At 39.2% G+C, this 23876-nt stretch overlaps 1 protein-coding gene across 4 annotated transcripts in view; it reads right to left on the bottom strand.

Moving 5' to 3' along the window:
* Nucleotides 1-23460, bottom strand: part of IGF1 (insulin like growth factor 1) — an 82733-nt gene extending 59273 nt beyond the window's left edge. For 3 of the 4 annotated variants that reach the window (XM_003269932.4, XM_003269930.4, XM_012510145.2), the window contains exons 1-2: nt 23216-23460; nt 18579-18735 (exon numbers count right to left, since the gene is read on the bottom strand). In XM_003269932.4, the coding sequence (XP_003269980.1) occupies nt 18579-18735; nt 23216-23278 (220 nt within the window). In that variant the 5' untranslated portion in view covers nt 23279-23460. Of the gene's footprint in view, nt 1-18578; nt 18736-21388; nt 21554-23215 lie in introns of those variants that run through there. The other variant, XM_003269931.4, reaches the window with a different exon arrangement.
* Between the last annotated feature and the right edge of the window lie 416 nt (nt 23461-23876).

The following is a 23876-nucleotide window of genomic DNA, read 5'->3' on the forward strand; positions in this document are numbered from 1 at the left end:
GTAGGCAGGCAGGGCTGACTGTACCCATTTGACAAGGGAGAGAATTGCCTGACGGAACCCAGCTACCCAGCGAATTCAAGGCTTTTCAGGGTGTCCAGGTCTCCTCACCTCATATTCAGAACTCTTTTTGATATCCAGTGTTGTTGTGCTGATAGCAAAATAAATATTATTCAAATATACCCAGACATTCACTTAAATTCTCAAACTCTGCGTAAATTCACTCAAATTCTGCTTAATTTATTAACAAAACTCTGTTTTGAGGAATCCTCATGCTAAAAGAAAAGCAACCAACAGTACCCATGTTATCTGCATCAAATCCTATCTGGACCGGGGGATACAGAGGATAAGATGGGAGGGGAACCTCATGACTCCAGGTAGAATTTTGATGCATCATTGAACTTGAGTTGGAAAGACTGGCCTGGCAGCTCTACAAAAGGAGGGATTTTTTCCTAAGCTTTTCATCAACTCAAAGTCAAAGCAGCTTGTTTGCCCAGTATTTCTGGCCTCTCTCAGGCTATAGAACACAACCATACCTCTACCTAGCCAAGGACCCAGGCAGACAGAGAGTACATGAAGGTGCAAATTCCACCTATTTTTAAACATTAGTGGATGATTTCACAAGACTGTATATATAGAGAGAAGGATGAAAATTTTTTGTATTCTTTTGGAAATTCAGTAAACATATTTTGAGATCTGCCATATCCAGGAAGAATATGAGAAAAAAATGTTATTTTTATACATTATTACTTACTTTAATTCTATAGGTTTATGATGATTATTCTGACATATGGGTAAGAATTGTTTTCTTAATCAGATTGAAGGTAACCTTAAGGCAGATTTGTATGTTACTTTTTGGGAGCATGATGGGTGTTCATGAACATTAATTTTCTGCTCTGGCTTTTTTGTTTCAGCTTCCCCTTGGTTTCTAGCACAATTCTAGGTACACAGTTATCCATAAAACATTGCTGAATTTAATGACATTGAAAAATAATGACTTTCTTCTTCTTGGTCAATATTTTGCAACTGGTCATTCCGGTCGAAATTCACTAAGTTGGATCCATTTCTGGTGCCTGAGATTTGATTCTATAATCTCGTAACTTGTTGACAATCCTTCTGCAGGGCAAACAGGAATGCAAGCCCCATTCTAGTTACTCAGAAACTTTAGAAATTGACACTTTTGAATGCAGCATACGGAGCTCTTTCTGTTTCATTTTTTCTAGTATATTTGTGCTCTACCTGGCATTGACTCAATTCATTATCTCAGCCCAGCCCCCAGGAATAGACTGACTCCTGCAATTCTAACACAAGTTGCGCATACTAAAGGATTTGCTGATGCTTCTCATGAGGCATGCAATAGTGTTTTAATCTGGAGATCACAGCCAGCTTCCAACAAAAAGGATCATGTTCTGTTTACCTAAATTCCCTCAGTAGTTTCCTTTAGATACAGCACTTCTCACTCCATACTTGAAAATACCGAAAAGTCCATGGAGGCCTTCCGACTCAGCCATGTCTACATTTCAAATGAGTTACTGCCTTCCTAAAGGCACGCACAACTAATCTAGGCCCATAAGGCCAAAGAAAAATGAATAACAATTAATTCCATGCAGACATGGATAGTGCAGTGTATGAGGGAGTAAGTGGGATCTTACAGAGATTAATAAAACATAGCCCTCACCTTTGCGGAGCTTATAGTTAAGCAGATGGTAGGAACACTGACCAAAAAAAAAAAAACAAAGTGCTGTAAGAGTAATATTATTGCTTCTCTCTCTCAGAAGAAAGAGGGTTGACATCTGGTAGAAGATTTTACAGAGGAGGTGACATTTGAGAAAAGAGAGGAAAGTCCAGGAAAATAAAATAGGTGGTAGTAAGTCACATAGGTTGGATGTTGGAATATGTAGGGGGAGGCGTTTGTAAACTCGGTGAGTCAATCAAGTCAATGTCTCAGTGACTACGGCAAGTCATGCAGGCAAGTGAAGTGGACCAGAGCAAGGCAATAGAGAATGGTGGGGGGTTTTTGGTAAAGCAGAAAGCATGTGCCAATGTGAAGGGGAGAGTCATTTAGTAAATAATTCAAATTTTAGTAAAAACACTGTATTCACTACACAAAAACACTTATGAGGACTGGATACAACTTACAGACTGCCAGTTTGTGAGCTCTGCTATAGGGATACATTAAGAAAGTCAGATAGAGACCTTACATAAAATGCCTGACTGTCAAATTGGGGAGTTTGGACTCACTCAATTTACATAGCCATGAATGGTCCCTGGATGTTGTTTAGAAAAGGGATAAAGTGATAAGAATTGCTTTGGAAAGATTAATCTCATGGGTGGGATGGCTGGCCTCAAGCAGTCTTGCACACAGCACGATCATGGAGGAGGCTGTTGCAATAGTTTTGGTGGGCGATGAGGAAGATCTAAATAGTGATGGGACTGGAAGGATCTTCCAGTAAATAGGTAACAGCTGTTATGGATCTTGGTGCAAAACAAACTGTAATGCTACAACTTGTTTTGTCTGAAGAGTTGAGTTGATGGTCTCCACTGTGCTCAACACTTAGGGTGATTGTGCAACCCATCCATTGCATTGGCTGGGAACCTGGCCTTTCCTGCTTTACAAGGTCACTGGCCAAAAACTCCACTTGCTCTTGAGGAAATATCCCTTTGATGATGTCTAAATTTTTGAATGTTCAGTTTTTAAAATCTGCCTTCTTCCTTCACCAGAATGACTTGTCGTTTAAATTCTAGCTGAGCTGTACCCTTGCTCTGTTTGGGGAGGGCTATACAGTTCTATAAAGATGAGTTTTGTGTCTTATTTATATAAACCAGCAGCAGTCAGTCTGGTAACTATGTGATAGCACAAAGGCAATAGATATGTCTTGCATGTAATAAAATAGACAGGTGTATAGTTAATATCCAACGAGATGTTGCATATTTGGAGCAGGAGTGGCATAGGTCAGTGTATGCTGAGCCAGATAGGTATATAATGAATAAATTAAGCCTGCAAGGGCACACACTTCACATAAAAGGGTGATCAGAAACTGCCATTCAAGAATGCAGGCTCAGCCATGCTGGATTGCACCATTTTTTTCATAAGAGAAGTTGTTAATCTTTGTTTTTGCTTATAATCTCTTGATTTTTATATTTCCAAATTTAAAACAAATACATATTGGGTGGACCAAACAAAACGTGTCTATGGACTAGATGCAGGTGGGGTGGGGTGGGAGTGGAAACATTTTGTGACGTTGCTCTAGAATATCAATTCCATGTGCATAGAGCTGTGCTTTACTCATTTCTTTCATCATTAGTTTTGGCTAACCAAAAGACACTCAATAGATGGTGTGGACTGGGATACCATACTTGAGAAGTATTCCCATCTGACCCAAGCCTGCGGTTGTATGACTGGAATTTCATGGGTCCTCTCGCAAAGAAACCTCTTTGAAGGGATGGCATCATTCTCCCTTGGGTATTGCTAAACACAAAGCAGGTGCCCAGCTGATGATTCTACAATTAAATTGGGCAGAGCTATAATTTTACTTTCATACATTTTACTAAAGCACCCAGCAAAAGGAATGAGAGAATGCTAACAAAGAAACAAACAATAATCTCCATATCCAGTCAGATTTCCTAAGGGATTTTAGAGATTTTCATGAACAACAGTAAATATTCATTCTGGAAAAGGTGTTAGAGATTATCTTGTCAACATTAATTCGATGGGTAGAGTGCCAATGAGTCAGGGATATCACTGTATTAAAATAATATGCATTAAATCTAAACAAATCAAATATATAATTTTGGTCTAAGTCCAATACTATCTTATCCTTGTCAAGAATATAGTCAAGAAGTGGCATGTTCTTAAAGTTCAAGTAAAAGATGTGTGAAAAAAATGTGAAAACTATATTAGTGACTTTTTTTCCCTGCCAAACTGGGAAGAGAAATCACAATTATCACATTTCAAAGGTGGAATGTCTTGGTTCATTTACATATCATTGTTTCAATGGCAACAGGTTTTGAGACCCAGGGGACTAATAATCAAATCTACCAAGTTATTTAGTGGTAGAGTTCTGAGTAAATCCAAGATTTTCTAAGTCTCCAATCCAAAGGCCCCCCTTTCTTTTTATTGTCATTTCAAGAAATATAAGTTAAAAACTGGTCCTCTCTCACTTTACCTGCTCTGCTATGGGACAATGTCCCTTTGAAGAAGCACACACTTCAGATATCAAGGCCTTCATTAACGACCTTCATTAATGGGCTCAGGCTGGGGAACTTGAGTTTCAGAATGACCCTCGTAAAGACCCGAAGCCAGCTGTATCTCTTTGAAAAGCAGTTTTAAAGTTTACCCTTCACCTTCTGATAGGTGACCAAAATAGACTTTTCTTACCTTAGAACCATTTCTCTAAAATCCCAGTGGGAACCCTAATAGAACTAATTAACTCAGACCCATAAGAAATAATATTAGAATCTGGCTGAGCATAACAAAAGATGAAATTTGATATGAGTAAAACACACATTTGTCCACTTAATGCAATTAGATTTTTTTCTTTTTTTTGAAGCACTCTTGCTTGGCTGTTCTTGAAAAATGTAACTATTGGAAAAGAAACTGGCAAGATCTTAAGGACTGGGGCTCAGTTCCTGGCCCCAGTGATGGGCTTGGAAATTGCAGCTACAGCAATTAGAAGTTCCAATTTCCAGTTCACAGAAGGTCAGGCCATGGGGTTATCCTTGGAGCAGTTCTATAATTCCTCTGAGGAAAGGTTCCACCAACTTGAGGGAATCTGGACTGAATACAGGTGAATCAGCATATATATTGTTAATGGCCACAAGCAGGTTTGACCTCAACATCATTTTTGAAATCTGCAGTGAGAGTTGATCTTTTTGTATTCTGTCTTATCAAATGTGAGCCATGAATTAGCAAGTGCCTCTTATTTCCTGCCATTCTCTAGATGGGGCTTCTCAAACCTTAACACGCATCCAAATCCTGTGGGTATCGGGTTAAAATGCAGATTTTGATTTAATTGGTTTGGGGTCGGGGCCCCTGACTCTGCATTTCTGAAAAGCCCTCAGGTTTCTTTGAGTAGCAAGACTCTATGTCTATGTCTATTTTCACACACTAAGCTTTATTTTTCCTAAGCAACATTGATACATTCCCCTTAGACAATTTGCTAATCAAACCAATTAGCCCGTTGTAAACAAGAGATACAAGAGATTGTTTCTTGCCACAAAACACTTTCCCTAGCCAATATTCAAATCTGTTTTTTTCTAAGAGATAGACTTTTCTGTTCTTTATTATTACTGTTGTTTTTGATATGTGTGTTGCAGAGGGAGATCAAAATCATTTATATTCATTGAAACCAATCATCCACTGAATGACTTTAAAACACTAAGTGGCCAGTGTCTACTTCAGAACCAGCCAGAAGTAAGCCTTTCTGTGTCTTTAGCTTACACACCATGATGCTTTTGTGCAATGTTACTGAACCCCCATCTGACTTATCTGGTAAGGGAGATTTTCATAATTGCATGCAAAGCACCGATAATCTACAGAAATGCCAGCCAGATTTGTGGCACTAATACCTTTCACAAGTCTTATGATTCATATGACTCAGGGCCCACAGACTGTCTAACTTAAGGGAAGCCTGAAATGATGCTTATTGTATGTGTGTCATTGATCTTCTCAGAATTCATCCTTAAATATCTGTTCCATACTAGGAGGTAAGAATCAGCAGAAAAGAAGGAATCTTTGGAGAGCCAAAAACATCTCTACACCAAATTGAGAGACTGGAATTATAAGGTGAATGCAATTAACTGGCAGTCGCATCTATGTTGAAAACACAGTCATCCCTTTAATAGAGAACATTTGCTGTGCTTGACAAACTCACAGTGAAATGGTTGGATCCATAGGAAGGAACATGCTGAAAATGGTTTCAATATGATCCTGTTTTTTCACTCAATAGCCATTGATTGAGGGTGTCCAGCCAAAAACAATGAGAAAATGAGCCAACAATAGTCTTACCCTTTGACCATATTAGATAAAGTTGCAGCTGAAATTTGTTATATGTTTCAGGAATAATAAAGCATCCATATGGAACATATATTTGGCAGTGTGGCAGCTGATGAAACCAGGAAAATTAGACAAATTATCAATTGCTCGCTCCCAAATTACCCCAAAAAGAAATTAGATCCATTTTCAGTAGCTTTGCCTTCAAATTTCTTCATTCCATGAGTCACCACTACCTTCTGCCAAACTAAATATGTCTATGAACGGCTGGAAACTTTAATGGAAAGAAACATAAAACTCCAACTACGTAGGAAAATTTAAGCTTCTTCATGGAAGACCTTCATGGAAGACTAGCAAGTTAGGAATGTGTGAAGACAGACAACACATCGATAATTCCTTTTGTTTGGGGTCACTTCTGAGTTAGCGAGCAATACAATATGCTGGCTTGACTTCAAATTAAAATCAGCTCTTTCCTTTATTTCTTTTGTAAGCCTCCAATCCCTCAAACTACTAGGGTTTATTAAGGTACATAGTCCTACAGTCAGATCGATCAGATTTGGGATAAAGAGACTTCATGATGTTATCCAATGGATGGTAGAAATTAGTAAATGAAGATTTCATGAATGGCTAAGAGCTTAATTTTCTAGAAACTATTCTGAGGTGTTACACCATAAGAATATGACATAGCAATTCACTTTGAGTTTATGGACTGTGGTTATGAGCACTACCCTCATATGAGTTTATTGAGTTTAAGTTTAAAGGGTCCAGCTGTGCAAAGAGCTCTGGACCAAGCGTGAGGTGACTGAATTGTAGCCTTGGCTTCCCGACCAGTAGCTCCGGCTTTTCCGACCAACTTTTGTGACCTCACGCACATCATGTTTTTTCTGGACCTTGGTCCCCTCATCTGGGAAGTGAGAGCACTGGATCAGATTGCTCTATATGGTTCTTTCTAGCTCTCTAATTTTTCAATTCTGCATTGGCAAATAGAAACCACTTGTAGTGTTCTCTAAGGGCTGGTGCTCCAGCTGTGATTCATACCTTAGCCAGGGATGTACCAATTGTTGCATACCTTCCCTTGCCCACCACTACTGCTTTTAAATAACTCAGATAGAAGTAGAGAGGAACTGAGTGGAGGTTCTGTTCTCACTTTCATAAGTAGACCTTATTGGTGAGAGTCTAGTAGCCTTTGAAAATTACCTGTTGACTAGAGTTAGCCTAATCTTGAGCTAGGCATTTTCAGTGGAGCAGTGGTGAAGGGGTCCTGAGAGGTGACATCTCAAGTAGACTTGTTGACTTTTTTTCTCCTATATCTTCAATCTCAGATCCAAAATGATGGCAGTAGCAAATTGTAAGTCATGGTATATATTCTGGGGACTGGAAGAAGGAAATAGCTTTTGGAATGACATTTTCAATATCAAATCAAGAAATTTGATTAAGTGCTCCATACTAGTTGCTGTGAAAAACAGGAGGGGGGGGGGAACCCTTAAAACTTAGTCTGTGTTCTTCTGAAAAAGCTCAAGATAAAATAGAGAGAATGAGAATTTATAGTAGCAGCAGTAGGCAGTATTTGATTGTGTGGTTCAAAAGTGTTATAACTGCATCAAATGTTGTGTCTCTGGGAGCCACGGGATGTGAGGCCCCTGAGATAGAAGAACCACAGGGTCACTGGTCCATATGGTGATAAAACTCACAATTTTGATTTCATCAAAACCATTCTCAAACAAAAAAATTTAATTCCCCTAAATTAAAGGCTGTGATAAGAAAACAGTTTGGATGTGCAACTTGAGAGTGCGAAGATACTTTTTCTGATTAGTGAGTACATTTCCTCTGCTGAATGCTGCTTTTTGAGGCTAAGCAAAAATCACCAATAGCTGACTTGAGAGAACAGAAATCTTTTGCTTATATGTGATATCTCTCAGTGACTACCCAATCACCTCATGGGGAACAAAGTCTTTAAGCAAGCTCAGTGTGGTAAAATGATAGGCCCCATCTCTTTGCTCCTTCTTCCAATGAGAGGAAATAGTGATACCGAGAGAGCATTCTGAAGATCCATTAATTAACTCTTGGGTGGTCTCAATGTAAAGTGATATGTGAACAGGAGGCAGCAACATGCTTTTCTTTTTTAATGAGGTTGAGAAGATATACTGCCAAATTAACTTTTCCAGATTATAATTGTTGCCTAAGGTTTTACAGAAATCATGGCATTGATCTAATTTGTGAGCCATGATTAGGGATACAAGGCAAAAAGCATCCAATTCAGTTCATCAGTCGTGACTATTTGGATGGCCCTTCATTTCCAAAGCATTTCTATAGCTGAGCCTCGGAACAACTCAGAAGTGTATTTTTATTCCCATTTTACGATAAGCTACGTAAGGCTCAAGTACGTTAAGTGACTTCTCCAAGGTCATAGAACTGTTCAGTAAGGGAGCTGGGTCAGGCCCAAATGTGGAACTTCTGACTTTCTGAGCAATTGAATGATTGTGATAGGACTCAGATAGGAAAGGCACAAGAAAAAAGGAGAAAATTGTGGTCATTACCTTTGAACCAGGCTTTTTCACTTGTGAGGAATTGAGAGTTTATTTATTATGTGCGTGACAAGGGAACAGCCACGTATGTTAAGGTCAAAGACAACCAGCTGGGTGCGGTGGCTCACGCCTGTAATCCCAGCACTTTGTGAGTCCAAGGCGGGCAGATCACCTGAGGTCAGGAGTTCGAGACCAACCAGGCCATCATGGTGAAACCCCGTCTCTACTAAAAATACAAACATTAGCAGGGCAAGGTGGTGCATGCCTGTCATCCCAGCTATTCGGGAGGCTGAGGCGGGAGAATTGCTTGAACCTGGGAGGCAGAGGTTGCGGTGAGCCGAGATCGTGCCACCGTACTCCAGCCTGGGCAACAGAGCAAGACTCTGTCTCAAAAAATAAATAAATAAATAAATAGATAACCAACTTCTTTTTAATTTGCTCCAGGTGGTCTCAATCAAACTTCTAAGCACAGGGTTCTACTCTGAACCATTTCTGCCTGCCCTTCCTTCTCTTACTAAAATACATGAATTCCATGGCTATAAGGCAAGAAAGAAAAGGCCTGCAAAAGGTTTTAAATAGCCTATAGGAAGAACTTTCATTTTTCAGAGAAAAGCTTTCAAAACCACAATGACTCTTCTCATGGCTTGCTCCAGGCAATGGACCATAGGCTCCGGATTAAACAGTGACTGAGAATTGATGTGTTACTTTCACTCATGGTTTTCCAATCTCTCTAGTTGCCTCTCTTCTAGAGATTTGTCTAGTCTAGGAATCTCGACTGGGGGGTGATTTTGTCCCCAGGGGTACATTTGGCAATGTCTGCAAACATTCCTGATGGTCATGACTGGGAGGAAGGGACTGCTGGCACCTAGTGGGTAGAGGCCAAGTATGTTGCTAGATATCGTATAATGCACAGAGCAGCTCCCTCCCAGCAAAAAATAGTCTGACCCAAAATGTCAATAGTGCTGAGGCTGAAAAACTCTGTTGCCAATGGCACTTGGGGAAAGTTGAGTGAGGAGTATGAGAATAAGGTAAGATTTTAAAACAGTCTGGGCATGATGGCTCATGACTGTAAATCCAGCACTTTGGGAGGCCGAGCTGGGCAGATCACTTGAGCCCAGGAATTTGAGACCAGCATGGGCAACATGGTAAAACCCCATCTCTACAAAAAATACAAAAGTTAGCCGGGTGTGGTGGCATGTGCCTATGGTCCCAGCTACTGGGGAGGCTGAGGTGGTAGGAGGATCACTTGAGCCTGGGAGATTGAGGCTGCAGTGAGCTTTGTTCACACCACTGCACTCTAGCCTGAGCAATGGACCGAGACCCTGTCTCAAAAAAACAAAAACCAAAATGAAAAAAAACCCACATCACCTGGTCTCATAAAGAGGTTGGGGACAGGTTCAGCAAGGAGGGAGAAGAAAAATCTATAGTGTCCTTAAATCCATTTAATCCAGAATAATAACTCTCGGTACTCCTTTCCCCAGTTTTATAGGTAATCAGGAGTTGGCTGCATGTGAGTTGGCTCAGTGCAGACTTTCTAAATCACTTGCCTCTGATGAAAGACCCATTTCATCAGGGTAAATGGCACAGAGGTAGTACCATCTTCCCAGCAATACTCTCCGGATTGCTTCTATGTCTGACAAATTTTCAAAGTTTAAAAAGGTCCCTCAAACAGCCTTTTAGAACCTCATAAAGACCAGAGATGAAAGAAGAAAACCAGAAGAGATTCATAGAGTATTTGCTTGGGAGTCTGCAAAAAAATCAGGTGTAAATTTCTTTTGGCTTGGGACAGTCAGAGAAATCTCCAGAAAAAAAAAGCTGATCCAACAACTCGTCAGACTGTTTCAGATTTTCCGGGAGCGCAGCTTTGCAAAGTCATTCCAAAGCAGTTCTACCAAAGTTGACATTGGAGAGAGTGACCATAGAGTCAGAATAGTATAATATACAATAATAGTCACATTATGACCTCAAGTGGACTTGGAAAGCCCAAAGTACATGTGAAGGCTTTGCACACCATATAGGAGACAGGCAGGGAATCACTTTAGTTTGTACAAATTTCCACAGCAAGGGAGCAAAAGTGTTAACCTAAGTCTCAGGTGAATTTATTGAAAGGAAGGAACCAATAAGATCTATGCTCATTTGGATGAATTTGATTGGAGGCTTCTCCTTGTCATTTTAATTTACCAGGTAACTTTGACACAGACATGGCTAATTGTTGCTAAATGGAGGAATACTGCAGTGGGACAAGAAAACAGAATCACAGTATCTTCTCCCTTTGTCACTAATTAGCTGTGTGACCTTGCATATGTCACTTCTATCTGGATTTCAGTCAGCATTTGGCTAATTCTTATTACCATTTTCATGTACATGAATGTATGGGGTAAAAGTGCAATTTTGATACATGACTAGATTGCATAATATTGACAAGATTATTTTTCAAGGACTTCTAAGTTTGTAGCAATCTTCAATTTTATTTTCTTTGAACAATCAGGTCGTTTTAAGAGGGAGAGATTACAGAGATGTATACTTAATCAATAATCAGGTTCTTGGGTATTTCCTCCCCTCTTTTTGACCCCTCTTTTTTTTGGCATGGAAATCTTTATTCCTGCAGAATGCCTGAGCATTTAATGCAAAAGATTTTAATTTAAAAGAGGTTGTGTGGTCTCTGCTGGTTGCACAATTTCTCTTTGTGTCTGTGCTGCTGATGATCAAATATTGCAAAGCCATTAATTACCTTAGGACAAATGCAGAGGGCCACGTGCAAAGGTTCTGGCCAGTTGCAGAAAGCAATATGCCAGATGTAAAGTAAGTGAAGGGTTTTTCTTGGTATTTAAGGTTCAGTGAAAAAGTAAGAGGGGCAGCTATGCCAAGAATGAAAAGCCAGAGCTTGCCAAGTGCTTCTTTAAGTGGCTTTAGCCAATGTGAGACTAAACAATGCATTAAATAGGCATACAACTTAACTGCAGTTAGGGAATTTCATGTCAAATAACACCTCTTTGCTATGTTTTAAACATGATCTCATGTATAGATAAAGACAAACAAAATGCTGTGTTATCATCTCCTTAGTCTAACAGCTAATAAGGCCTGGGGGTTTGAACTTTCCAGGCAACCTAAAGTAATTCTTTGGGATGTCTCATGGAGAGGTGTAGGATGGAACTCTGCCAGGGCGGCAGCTCAATGCGAAAACGATTTTTTGCCACCATGGGTTGTCAAAGATGTCTGACTGCACAAAAGAGCAAAGCCCTTGCAGGCTGTTATTGAGAACAATGAGACATCTCCTTGGGAGGGACCTTGTGGCTATTTTCACTGTGTCTGAATCTTTGGTGTGGGCTGTAAAACCAGAAGGAAGGCTGCTGGAGTGATGAAGTCAGCTCTAATGGAGACCTTGGGCAATGATGGCACGACACAAGATGTCTGGTCAAAGTATTGGAGGCCCATTGAATTAGCAGAATGCCAAAATTCTCTCCTGGATCCAAAATGTCTCCCCTACCAGCCACTGGAGATAGGATACATTTCAATACCAATGGTCTTCAAACAGCTGGTTGAGTAACACCAGCAAACGTGGCGATCTTGCATCCCAACCACTGGCTGCTCCCGCATCTCCTTTTATAGTCAAGTTGGGGAAGTTTCTTCCTGTCTGGATTATGGTGTCTTTGACCACCTCCCATTACTACGACTCTAATAGCACCCCAAGAAAAAGTTTGGTCCAATTAAACAGCATTTTTTTAGTAGGTCTTTGAGAAAAACCAGTGAAACAAATAGTTGCAAGTAATGAAGCACTTGAGGTTTGCCAGAAGAAGATTTGAAGTTGGCCAGAAGAGAAGCTCCCCAGATCCTACTGCATATCCTGGTGTACACAGGTGAGTTGCAGTGTTCTGTCTGAATTCAGTCTGTGAAGGGTCTTGTACAGCAGCAGCCTCTAATTAGCAGCCTCTAATTAGCCTCTTCTAAAAGAAGACATTTCTTGTGCATCCTGAGGAAGTTTTCTTAGCATTTCCTCAATTTTTCCAGAAGCTAAAATATAGGGCCATTACATAGATATCTCTCTCATGCCTTTTTCAAGGAAGTGTTCAAAATCAATTTAGTCACCCTGGGATTCTTGCTCCTTATCTCTCAGAAGACTACTGGGATTTTGGAAGCATCTCCCTATGCTACACACTTCTTGGAGGCAAGAGAACCTAGCTTTGTTTCTGGAACCATTCAGTGGGGTAAGTTACAAAATGTTCATGTTTCACATTTCTCATTTGTCCCTTGAAGCAATAATCTTTGCCCACCAAAACTGGAGTCAAGACAAAGTGAGAGAGCTGATACAACTGGATTTTGAAAAAGTAAATATACTAAATAAACATAACATTCTTCATGTGATTATTATTAATACTACTACATAATTCTTACTACTCATAATAGGTTTTTAATCAGCTGCCTCCAAGGAGAGAAAATGAGTGTGTAATTAATTGGGCAGTTCATATACCTCAGCATTGGCAATAGATTCTGCAATTGATCTCAGAAGAGAATAATTAAGTGTAATAGCTCACATATGTGGTGCTTACTGTGTGCCAGGCAATATTCTAAGTTAACATATTCTAATATAATAACTAATTTAATCCTAACACCAACTCTATAAGGCAGGCCCCATTTTACAGATGAGAAAATTGAGGAACAAACAGGTTAAGTAACTTGCTCAAGATCACTCACCAAGTAAGTTGCAGAGCTGGGGTTCAAACCTGAAGTGCTTGGCAATAGAGGCCATGCCCTTGGTCTTGAACCCTTCACTCTCCTGTTTATAACTCTCCATCAGGAGGAAGATGGTCTTGAAGGGCATTAGCATGTCAGAAAAAAATGCAAATTATTTTCTAATTTTGCATCATTTTCTTAGTGGTCCTATGGTTGCAGAGACTGGTCCTTTACTATTTAAAGACAGGAACAAGCATTTGGGGTCAATATAAAAACACATTGCTTTTCTTTAATAATATATGTGGCCTATTAGCTTAGTGGTACTAATGAGGCTAGGGTCATAAGGTCAAACCCACATGTACCAATTAGTTTCAAAGAGAAAAGCTTTCCCACAGCTAGTGACTGTACCCCTAACTTTGACCAGCTGTCACACAGATGCATAGCAGGCAGTCTAAGGGGTACCAATAAAAGGAATGAAAATGGTGCAACTCAAATCCAGCCCCACTCAAAACAATGCTAATGGTGGGTGAGTGTGACGTCAAATTCACCAATTATACACTCTCTTCTTTAATTGAAAAGGTAATAGGCTGGGAAGAGGCTTTTGGTGAAGGTTTAGAAACCTGTAGATTCTTATTTGTCCCCTCTAATTTAATAAAGAGCATCTAAAAATGTACGTACTCACTTGACCTCACAGTCAGGAGAGTGAGAGAATGTAAAGATGAGAACTGTCAGTGGGTCTATCCTAACAAAGAAAAATGGCAGTCTGTTTTCATGAGGCGTGTGCTTCTTTGGCTCCTTGGTCCAAAAGACCTGCATGTATTTGGTCATATCTGAGCTTCTATTCCATCCCCGAGGGGTTGAAATCCAGCTTAAAGCAAAACAAAACGAAGAATCTGGCTCCTCTTACTTTAAGTGGGTGGAATGTCCTATCTCTAGGGACCAACAGAAACTTTGTAAATAAGATAAAAGAGACTAAATGTTATTTGGTCACTACTTAAATCCAAGGTTCTTCTTTCTTGAATAGCACCAGAGCTTTGTTAATTACAACCTAGACTATGAGTCTGTTAAAGTTAGAAGAGGTCATTTGTATTAATAAAATTCCCTTGTTTTATGGACAAGGACGTTTAGACCCAGGAAGTTTAAATGCCTGCCAAACTCCTACAACTAATGAATGACAGGTCTGGGAGTAGATTTCTGGGCAGTGTATATCAAAGGAAAGAAGCTTGACTTAATAATAATAACCTAGATCTAAGAAGGTTGTTGCAATCAATAACAATGAAAGTTCATTGTAAAGTTTCACTTAAAGCCCTTACAGTCTGTTTTAACACATGAAGAATGCCATTTGTTTATTCAGACCTGTTCTTAATAACTATACATTGGAAGTATGTTTTACAAAAGCTATAAATCCTGAAGAGCTGAAAGAATATCCAACTTTCTTTTCTAATTGATTTACTTCTCCATTTCCCCAGACCGCCAAGGTAAAGCATATACAGTTTATTTAAGGGACTGTTTATAGACTCTTAAAACTAAAAAAGACCCCAGAAACTCTCTTTCTTTCAGTTGCTCTTAATTGAAACCATCCAAGATGGTTGGTTGTCTGTCAATTTTTTAAGAATCTCCAAGGAGAGAAATTCCACAGGCCCATAGCAGCATGTTAAAATGGTTAATCACCATGGCTGTCAAAAATTATATCTATGGTAAGCTTCACTTCTCCTATTTCATATGAAGCTCTTTTTCTCTTGGTGTTTTTCATGCAAAATGAGGTTGTAACGAGCCACCCTTTATAAGGGCTCCATCAATCTAGTAAGAAAATCGCTAGCTCCTTCCCAATGTGCTTTCATCTCCATTATGCCACCATTTTTCTCACAGGACTACAGGAACACAAGGCTGGCTGATAGGCTCTCCTATCTTCCCTGTAATGCATAGGAAAAAATGAGTAATTAGCTCTTCATTGGGTCTTTCATTTCATAAAATGTCTAGGGAAGCTGCATTAATTATACATGAACTGTTCCATTTATGATGGGATAATGTTCACAAACATAATCTAGAAGGTTGCTTTCACTGTGCTGTAGTGGAACTTGGGCTTGAAGGGAAATATGAGCTCAATTCACATCATTGGGTCAATCTACACACAGGAAGCATTACAAAATATTTTATTCAGAACAGTTCTAGTAGAGTTAAAAAAAAACTCTCCTTGTTAAATACTGCAGATTGACAAAAATGATAGATATGGAGGCAATTTTCTTTTAGATGTCGGAATTTCAAACTAAAATCAGAAACTGCCCTCTACTACTAAAAAATTGTACTTCCAAAATGGATTTGAAGCAGTTTAAAATAAAAGTCACAGCCACAATAAAACTTTGAAAATAAGCATAAAGAGAATAATAAGACTCAACTGACAGTGTATAGAGGTGGGGAAGAATGCTTCCCTCTAAAACGTATTTCAAAGACTGTATGTGCTTAGAGCTGACTTCTCCACACACAGTAAATCTCAGGGGATGAAAAGGAAACTGAATGAAATTTGTTGACAACAGTTAATGCCTGTAGGAATAATTGGCTCAGACACAAAACAGACATCAATGTAGCTTGGGGATGACCAAAATGCAGCAGCCTCTAAGTCATTGTTAGTATATATTTTTTCAGTTCAAAAAAATAAAAGCAGTTTTATTAAATAACTAGATAACCATGAGGTGAGAAGTATTGTCCACAGTACTTGACAACCTTAATTCTTGATGGTTCTTAAGACCAAGATCCCAAACAAGTAATTCCATTCTATTCCATTGGATTCAACTGGATTCAATTCAATTCAATCCTGTCAGTTCAACAATCAAATATGGGCAGCTACTATAGCATCCAGGCTATGAGCTAGACACTTGGATTCAAAGGTAAATAAATATGTCCTTTGGCATCAAGAAGCCCATTGACAGGGTATTATTCTTGGCAGAGTAGACCAAAATATTCAGGAAAAACATAAAGGATATAATTTATTCTCCATGGTTATTTTTCTCTTATGACAATAATACTTAGTTGCATTTTTCTTTTACCACTCAACTGTAAGCCCCTTGAAGACAAAGTCAATCTCTTATTCATTTCTGGGCATCTCATTCATATCTCATTCAATGCTTACACGTAACAGATGCTCCATCAATGTTTTGAATTACATTAAAATAATCTAAATGGACTAATTTCTTTTGGGCAAATAAGATTGTCCAGTTGACTAGAAAGTTAGCAAGAATACTTTTGGGCATGAGGGTATGTTGGACACTTCTGTCCATGAGGGTATGTCGGATTAACATATGTCATGGAATTCTATAAGGCAAAACTCGTGACACACATACTTTCAATGACAATACTGACAACAACATATGATTTACAAAACCACTTTCTAGCTCAAGTCATAAGTAAACATCAAGATTTGCTATATATAACATTTCCTTTTCAAGTTATTGAGATACAATTTTTAAAAATTTGCTGAAATTTGATTGTTGCAGTAACAGAACAAGAGAACCTGGAAATTGGTTTCCATTTTAGTTGTCCAATATTCTTAAGTGTCTGTGCAAACACTTATAAGTATCATACAGTTACTTAGGAACAATCATTTTTTCCATTCTCATTTTTCATCATTTAATGCAAATATCATAGGCATAGAAAGATCCAGTTTTCATGCACTGCGCATGGAAATTCTGGAGCAATGTCATGTTGAACATCACAATTCAACCTGGCACGTAACAGAGGACACTTCTAGGCTTGGCAATTACCTAGTGAACTGGATCAAAGGAAATTGCACAAATGGATTATCAAGGAAAAAAAAAGTCCTCTTGGGCATAATAAGTGAGAACGACTTTTTCATTTTTTAAAAAAATGAGGATCAGTAGCTGCAAATTATAGAATAATTATGACCCACTGTTGGATCATGTGATGTCCCACAGTTATCTTCCACAGGATATTTTAAAGGTAAAACAAGTCTGCTATTGGAAAATCACTCACCCAATGCACTCATTCATCTGCTCTGCAACAGAGAACTGGATAGAATTGCTTTATTGCCAGAAAAATAAATGAGTTCACTCAATTAAAGGACTGGCTGGAAGCAAATAGTGGGAATTTGCCTATTCAAATAGTAGAAGGCACTTCTGATTCTTTGTCACTAGTGATTTAAAAACTATTTGCTGCCAAATCCACTGTAAGTACTGATCACCAATCCCCTCACAAGCCTCTTTCTTCCCATCTCCCTTACTGATCTCCAGACTGGTATACACAGGCCACCCTCTACCCTGCCAGTCATACACACACATACCCCACCTGCCTAGAGAGAGGCTGACATTTGGGAAGGATGAGAGAGACTTCAAGTGTGTGAGTCATCACAGGAGCTATTCAAAGCATAGTGGGTAACTGAGGTAAGCTGTCTACACTGGAGTGATATGAACCTTTAAGAATGACTCATGCTCAGTTTCCTGGAACTCTCTAAAACTCCAAAGAATTATAAGGAATGAACATCTGGCTTTAAATCTTTCGCTGTCCTATAATATACAGTGAGATAGATGCATGGGAGCTAGATTCTTTAAGTGATCAGTTCCCAGAGGAATCATTGACTTTTGCTTGTGTGTATTATTTACACGCCTTGACTTGGCTGTCTACTTTTTACTGGCTGTTGACTTTCTAATCACCTAAGAGCTACTTAAGAGATAAGTGATTCTGTACTTGTCAGAGACCCTTTTCCAGATGGTGATATCATTGATGGGTCCCAAAGAAGAACTATGCCAAAAGAGAGCAACAACAAAAAATCAAGGTCAATTGGCACAGAGAGCAAATCAGTATGGCATTTCAGTTTGCATTTAGAGACAGTCTATGTATTTGCAAACATAGACTTTAAGTGGAGTTAACCTTCTATCTGTTCATGGTGATTTCATATTGAATGGAGACATCTAGGATATGCCCTTTAATATTTTTTTTCCCAGATCCACATGACTGGAGAGTCCTTACTATTTTACTCCAAATCACATAGCACTTAAAGCAGCCCTGCATATGTTCCATATGTTTATATGTACACCCATAGGTTTTGAAAACAAAAACATCAATACCTCAGGGTTATTTTGTCCTGTCCTTTCATTGAAAGGAATGGAATAGTGAGGGTGGATCATAATAGTTGAAAGAAGGCTTAGAGGGAAGTAGTTAAAGACGAATTGTTAAGGAGGAAAATTCCATCCTAGATCTGCAAAACCTGCCAAAGCCCCGCCAAAACACTATGCTTACTTTAAGGTGAGGAATCTCAGAGGCCTAGGATGGCTGCCAGACACAGGCAGTCATTCAGTTATTCACACACTCCCTGCGGTTGTAAATCCACAGAGCTGTACACTTTAGACTCGAGCAGCACATAGAGAGCGAGGGCTACTTACTGAAATAAAAGCCCCTGTCTCCACACACGAACTGAAGAGCATCCACCAGCTCAGCCCCGCAGAGCGTCTCCGGTCCAGCTGTGGCAGAGCTGGTGAAGGTGAGCAGGCACAGCGCCAGGTAGAAGAGATGCGAGGAGGACATGGTGTGCATCTTCACCTGCCCAAGAAACAGAGGGAGGGTCAGCTTTCCTCCTTGATCCTTGCAAGGGGAGTGGGGTGGGACAGAAGTGCATTGACTCCCATGATTCCACGACTGTCAGTAACCAGGACTACGCAGCACAGAAGTCAATAGAGTACATGAGAACCCAGTGGGAGTTGTGGAAGGAGCGTGTCTCGGCATCCAACAACCTGTGTTTATTCCCCTGGCTACTGTGGATCTTTGCAGGAGACCTCCCTGAACCCTTTCTTTATGGGTTCCTATTTCAATGAATTGAGATAAAATATCTAGAAACGTTTACTACGGAAATGAAAGATGCTATTATTACAGTGGGATCCCATATCACTCTGAGACCCTGGTAGAACTTTTGAATTATCAAAGGTTAAATTGTGCTCAGTACAGATTCGGGGCCAAATAAGTTTTGTTAATTTAAATTCTCTCAATATTGGCCATCCACAGATGGTGTATGCATTCATTATTGAGCAGAATATTTTTTAACCAAAACATCATTCCCTATTTTTGACTAAAAATAATTTAGTATGGCCAAAAAATGGCTTTTGACAATACTATATATCATCATAGGGTTTTTTGTTTGTTTTCTCAATATAAGAGAGAGAGAGAGAGAGACTGATTCCTTACCTGGGGCATATCAGCAGTTGACACAACCACAAATAGGAGAAAATAACAGAAACAGAAAAAAATATGAGAATCGAAGAATGAAATTGGCTCAAACAGAAACCACTCCTGTGTTCTAAAGTCCCTGGCCTCAAGTCCAATATCAAATCAACACGTGTTGAGAATCCCTTCTGTGCTAGGGCAGTGGGCTCAAACCGGCAAAAATCTGTTATTTTATTTTTAGTCACAGGAATTCTGGCTTCATCTCTTAGAGGGACTTATGTGTCACTGTATCTATTTTATAGCAAAATATACCAAGGGACCCCTGGTTGGCATGACTTAGTCAATGATAGACCGCCAAACGGCAGCCTTGCCCAAAGCAGCAGTCCTGTGGCTCAAGTCTCCATCCTCACTCTAAGTAGTAGGAACCATGCTAAGATGATCATTAAGTTTTTCAATATTGTTACTTGTGGCACAAAGATGTGGCTTTTTCCAAGAAGCCTCTCAAGGTGAGAGGCTTCACTTCTCTCAGATGCATCTACTTTCAGCATCATGGGAAGAGTCCCTGACACGTGTTAGGGAAGGGGCCCTATTAAAAGGGTCATGCTGGAAGCTATAATTATAAAAAGAGCCTTTTTTGAACCTCAGAGTAGTGGCAGGTCCATTCAACCCCATCACTTTTGATGAAACAGTCATTTATTTTCTGACCACCCTCCTTGCCCTCCATGGACTCTCAATTTAGTGGCTCTATATCAGTGGCAAAATTTCCCCCATCATTCTAATGATGATTTCCATTTTTGTAGTCAGACCTTCACCTCAGCAACTGAGGAAAAAAAAAAAAACCCAAACCCCTGTCTCTCGTTAACAAAACGTAAATATTTAGTTAATGGTTGTAAAGCAGTTGAAGATGAAAAGCGCCCTCTATTTGCAAATGATCATAAATAATGGACATAAAATAGAAGAGGAGGTAAAAGCTCAACTGAACATTTACTGCATTTTTCTCAACAGGATCTCTGCATGGAAATCTTCCACCCCCTACATAGCCCAAAACACTGGGACTGGAAGAAGCCAGTTATCATCTAGTTCTCCTTTTTTTTTTTTTTTTTTGGTTGTAAAATTATTGGGGTTTTCCTGTTCAATATTTCCATTGGAAACCTCAACAAATCCAACCCACCTGGACCTCATGGCATTTTTCAAAAGAACAAACCTGTGATTGATCTTGCAGAGCATACCCCCACACTGCGGGAATGGGCCAGCTCTAGAAAGTATGTTATTCTACCAAATCCTATTTCTCCACCCCTCCCTTCTTTGTTGAGTTTATAGCAATGATGAAGGCACCTGCAACTGTAGATGCCTTCAAGTTCTTCAGTTTTTTTGAAATCCAGGGAAAAAAATTACTCAAGTTATAGCCTTAGTGAATTTCAAACTTCATTAGATGTCAAAACTATATTTTTAATGGTTATTTCTAGTCTAACACATTTAAGTGCAGCAATACATATAAGTCTCTGGAACTTAAGAATTTAAGATTTTTTTTAAATAGATTTTTCTTTTTCTTTTTTTTTTTGCTGAGTTATATTGTCAGATAAATCTCAGTACTTATAGTTCTAGGACAAGATAGAACCTCTAGTGCATTTTCCTTTAGGGAACAGTCCAGTACACCCACAGAGAACTAGAGAATTTATCACATTATGTTCCCACAAATGAAAACAATACCGAACTTGCTTAGGAGTCAAAAGTGTGAAACAAGTGGTCCCATATGTTCATTATTTCCTTGGCCTTTTATTTTGCCAAACACAAAAGAAATGAATAGAGAGAAAGGAAAGATATGATAGAAAAAAAGGGAGGAATCAGAAAGACATGAGAAAAAAAGAAAAAAAAATCAGAAAACATTTTCTCAAAAATCATTCACAAACCCAAATTTTAAAAGTTCTTTTTTTTTAATCTTAAATAAATGGAATATTAATTGATTCCAGATGTCTGGGCTACAATGAAAATGCCCTGTAAAATTTGAGGGCAACAGTTATAAGAAAATACTCACTGTAGGTGTAATCATTTTTGTTTGTTCCAGGTCTTTTACAGCAGGTCAGGGTGGGTATTATGAGGCCGATGTGAATAGAAAACTGAGGTCTTAAAAACATGTGCTGCTTTGTGGGTGGGGTTTGTGAAAGCATCTAGTTACATTTGGACACCCAGGCAGGTATGCTATGAGCCTGGGTAAACTGCCTTTTGTCCATTGAAACAATGAACAAATTGCACAGCTGGGATTTAAGTCAATCTTTTTCCCCCAATCAAGCCACCTATTTCCATTGTATGCCTATTGTAGCCGCCCAGATAGTGACCCAAGCTCCAGTCCACTCCCTTACTCCCTTCCCCCGACTCACTCACTTGGAAATACCTTGAGACTCAGAGTACAATCAGCTTGTGAGCTCTGCCTCTGGGCAGGACACCTTTACTCACTGAATTACATGTGAAAGACCACGCAGCTCCCTCAAACCACTTCCTGCTTCAAGTACAGAAAAAAGTAACAACTTATTAAGAGCTCCACTTCTGAAGTGTTCAGCATACACAGCATGAAAAGTGCATTTGGAAACAATTTTCTTAACTTGTAATTAATGCAGAGATAACGTTCCACAGCCTCTTTTACGATCCCCTAAGCAGGGAGACAAAAACTCCAGCTGCTAGATCACATAGTATGTATGCACAGTGACGTCATTTCTTTGAAAGCAAGGTGGCCTGCATGTGTTGGCATCTCAGGAAGAGCAGAATCAGGTGCCTGACAAGGGTGTATCTTTAACTCCCGGAGCCACTTACTTGACTAAGGAAAGTCCTAGTGGTGAAGTGTTTGAAAGCAGCAACTGAATGCTGCACTAAGTGGCAGAGATGTCTTATGAATTGAGCCCTCAGGCAATTGAATCGGTGGAGCCAGTGACAGCAGCTTAAAAGCGCTTGCAAATTGAAAAAAAAACACAAGTCTTGAAGGATATAATTTTGCTGAGAATGGAAACTAGAACTACGGCCAGCAATCGGAAACGAGAAGTCGGTGCACCGACAGCAGCAGCCAGATTTACCTAAAGGGACTTCACGACACCGAATATAAAATCACAGTTTTATAACACAAAACCCCAAGTCCAAACTTTGCCCATGAAAGTCCTCTTCTAAACAGAAAAGTTGGGCAAGCAGCTCTTAAAAAGTTTCTGCTTTCCATATACAGTATGTATTTGTTTAAATTATACAAATATGCAAGGTCAGCAAGAGTTGTCAAGGAGTTCTTTTTTGGAAGAACAAATTACACTTTACTCTAACTTTAACTCTCTCTCTGGGCATAAGTGCAGAGTTCCGGGACCTTAGCTCCAAAGATCATATTTAAAAGCTTTAATATCATCTAAAATATAACCTTTCATATATAGCATGCCTTGTAAATAAAGTCCTGATGAGTTACACACACAGAGACACACACACAGAGACACATACACACATGCACAAGAACATGGTCTTAAAAATAAAACATCTGCACCTGCAAAAGAAAAAAAAAATCCCCAAGTTCATATCCATGCTCTATAGCCCTTAGCCATAGATGGGATTTAAAGGAATCTTCTGTAATGACACCACAGAAGCCCTGCAGAAGTGGAGGATTTAGCATAAGTACCTTGCAATAGTTTCTACTCATACAGATATCTGTGCAAATGCATCCATCTCCCCGAGCTATTTTTCAGATTCCACAGAATTGCATATTCAGCAATTTATAAATAACTCTCAGTTCCGAAACAATGAAAATTTTAAAGTGAATAACAGTTCTAGGCAGAAGCAAACAGTACACAATTTAAATAAAATTCCCCAATGACTTCAAAGAGTAAGAAATATTTACCTTCAAGAAATCACAAAAGCAGCACTTAAATAATTGGGTTGGAAGACTGCTGATTTTTCCCATTGCTTCTGAAGTACAAAGTCTGAAAATGAATTGGTTAGCAGGAATAATGAAGCAAAAAGAAATCCAGAGAGATGGGAGATGTTGAGAGCAATGTCACATTTCAATTTTGAGGACTTTATTCCATTGCGCAGGCTCTATCTGCTCTGAATTTAGCAGTGACAGTGAGATTTAGCAAACAGAAGAGGGATTTAGAGAAAATCCTCACATTTATCTACAAAACACAGACACTGTAGACAGGAAACAGCTGGGGGAACATTTGCCTTCTCTCTCTCTCCCTCTTCTGGCAAAGTTATCGAGTAAGGACTTTTTTGGGCATGGTGACAAATAACATCATACCTTTGCATTTTAAAACTAGAGCACAGAAGCATTTTTTTCCCTTAAAAGAATGTGTGTTAGTGACAGGGTTAGCAGACATTAAAATACTTATGCTGCCGTAGAAAATAAGGATCTGTTTTCTGATTAACTTTCTGCTGGGCATGAAGACACACACGTCTGCTAATACACCTTACCAGTATTAAAGGAATATACATGGGGGATGGGAGAGCAATTTTACATTCTAGAGCAAATGTATAATTTAAAACAAAAAAAGAAAGAAAGG

This window comes from Nomascus leucogenys, chromosome 10 (assembly GCF_006542625.1).
Source record: "Nomascus leucogenys isolate Asia chromosome 10, Asia_NLE_v1, whole genome shotgun sequence".
NCBI lineage: Eukaryota > Metazoa > Chordata > Mammalia > Primates > Hylobatidae > Nomascus > Nomascus leucogenys.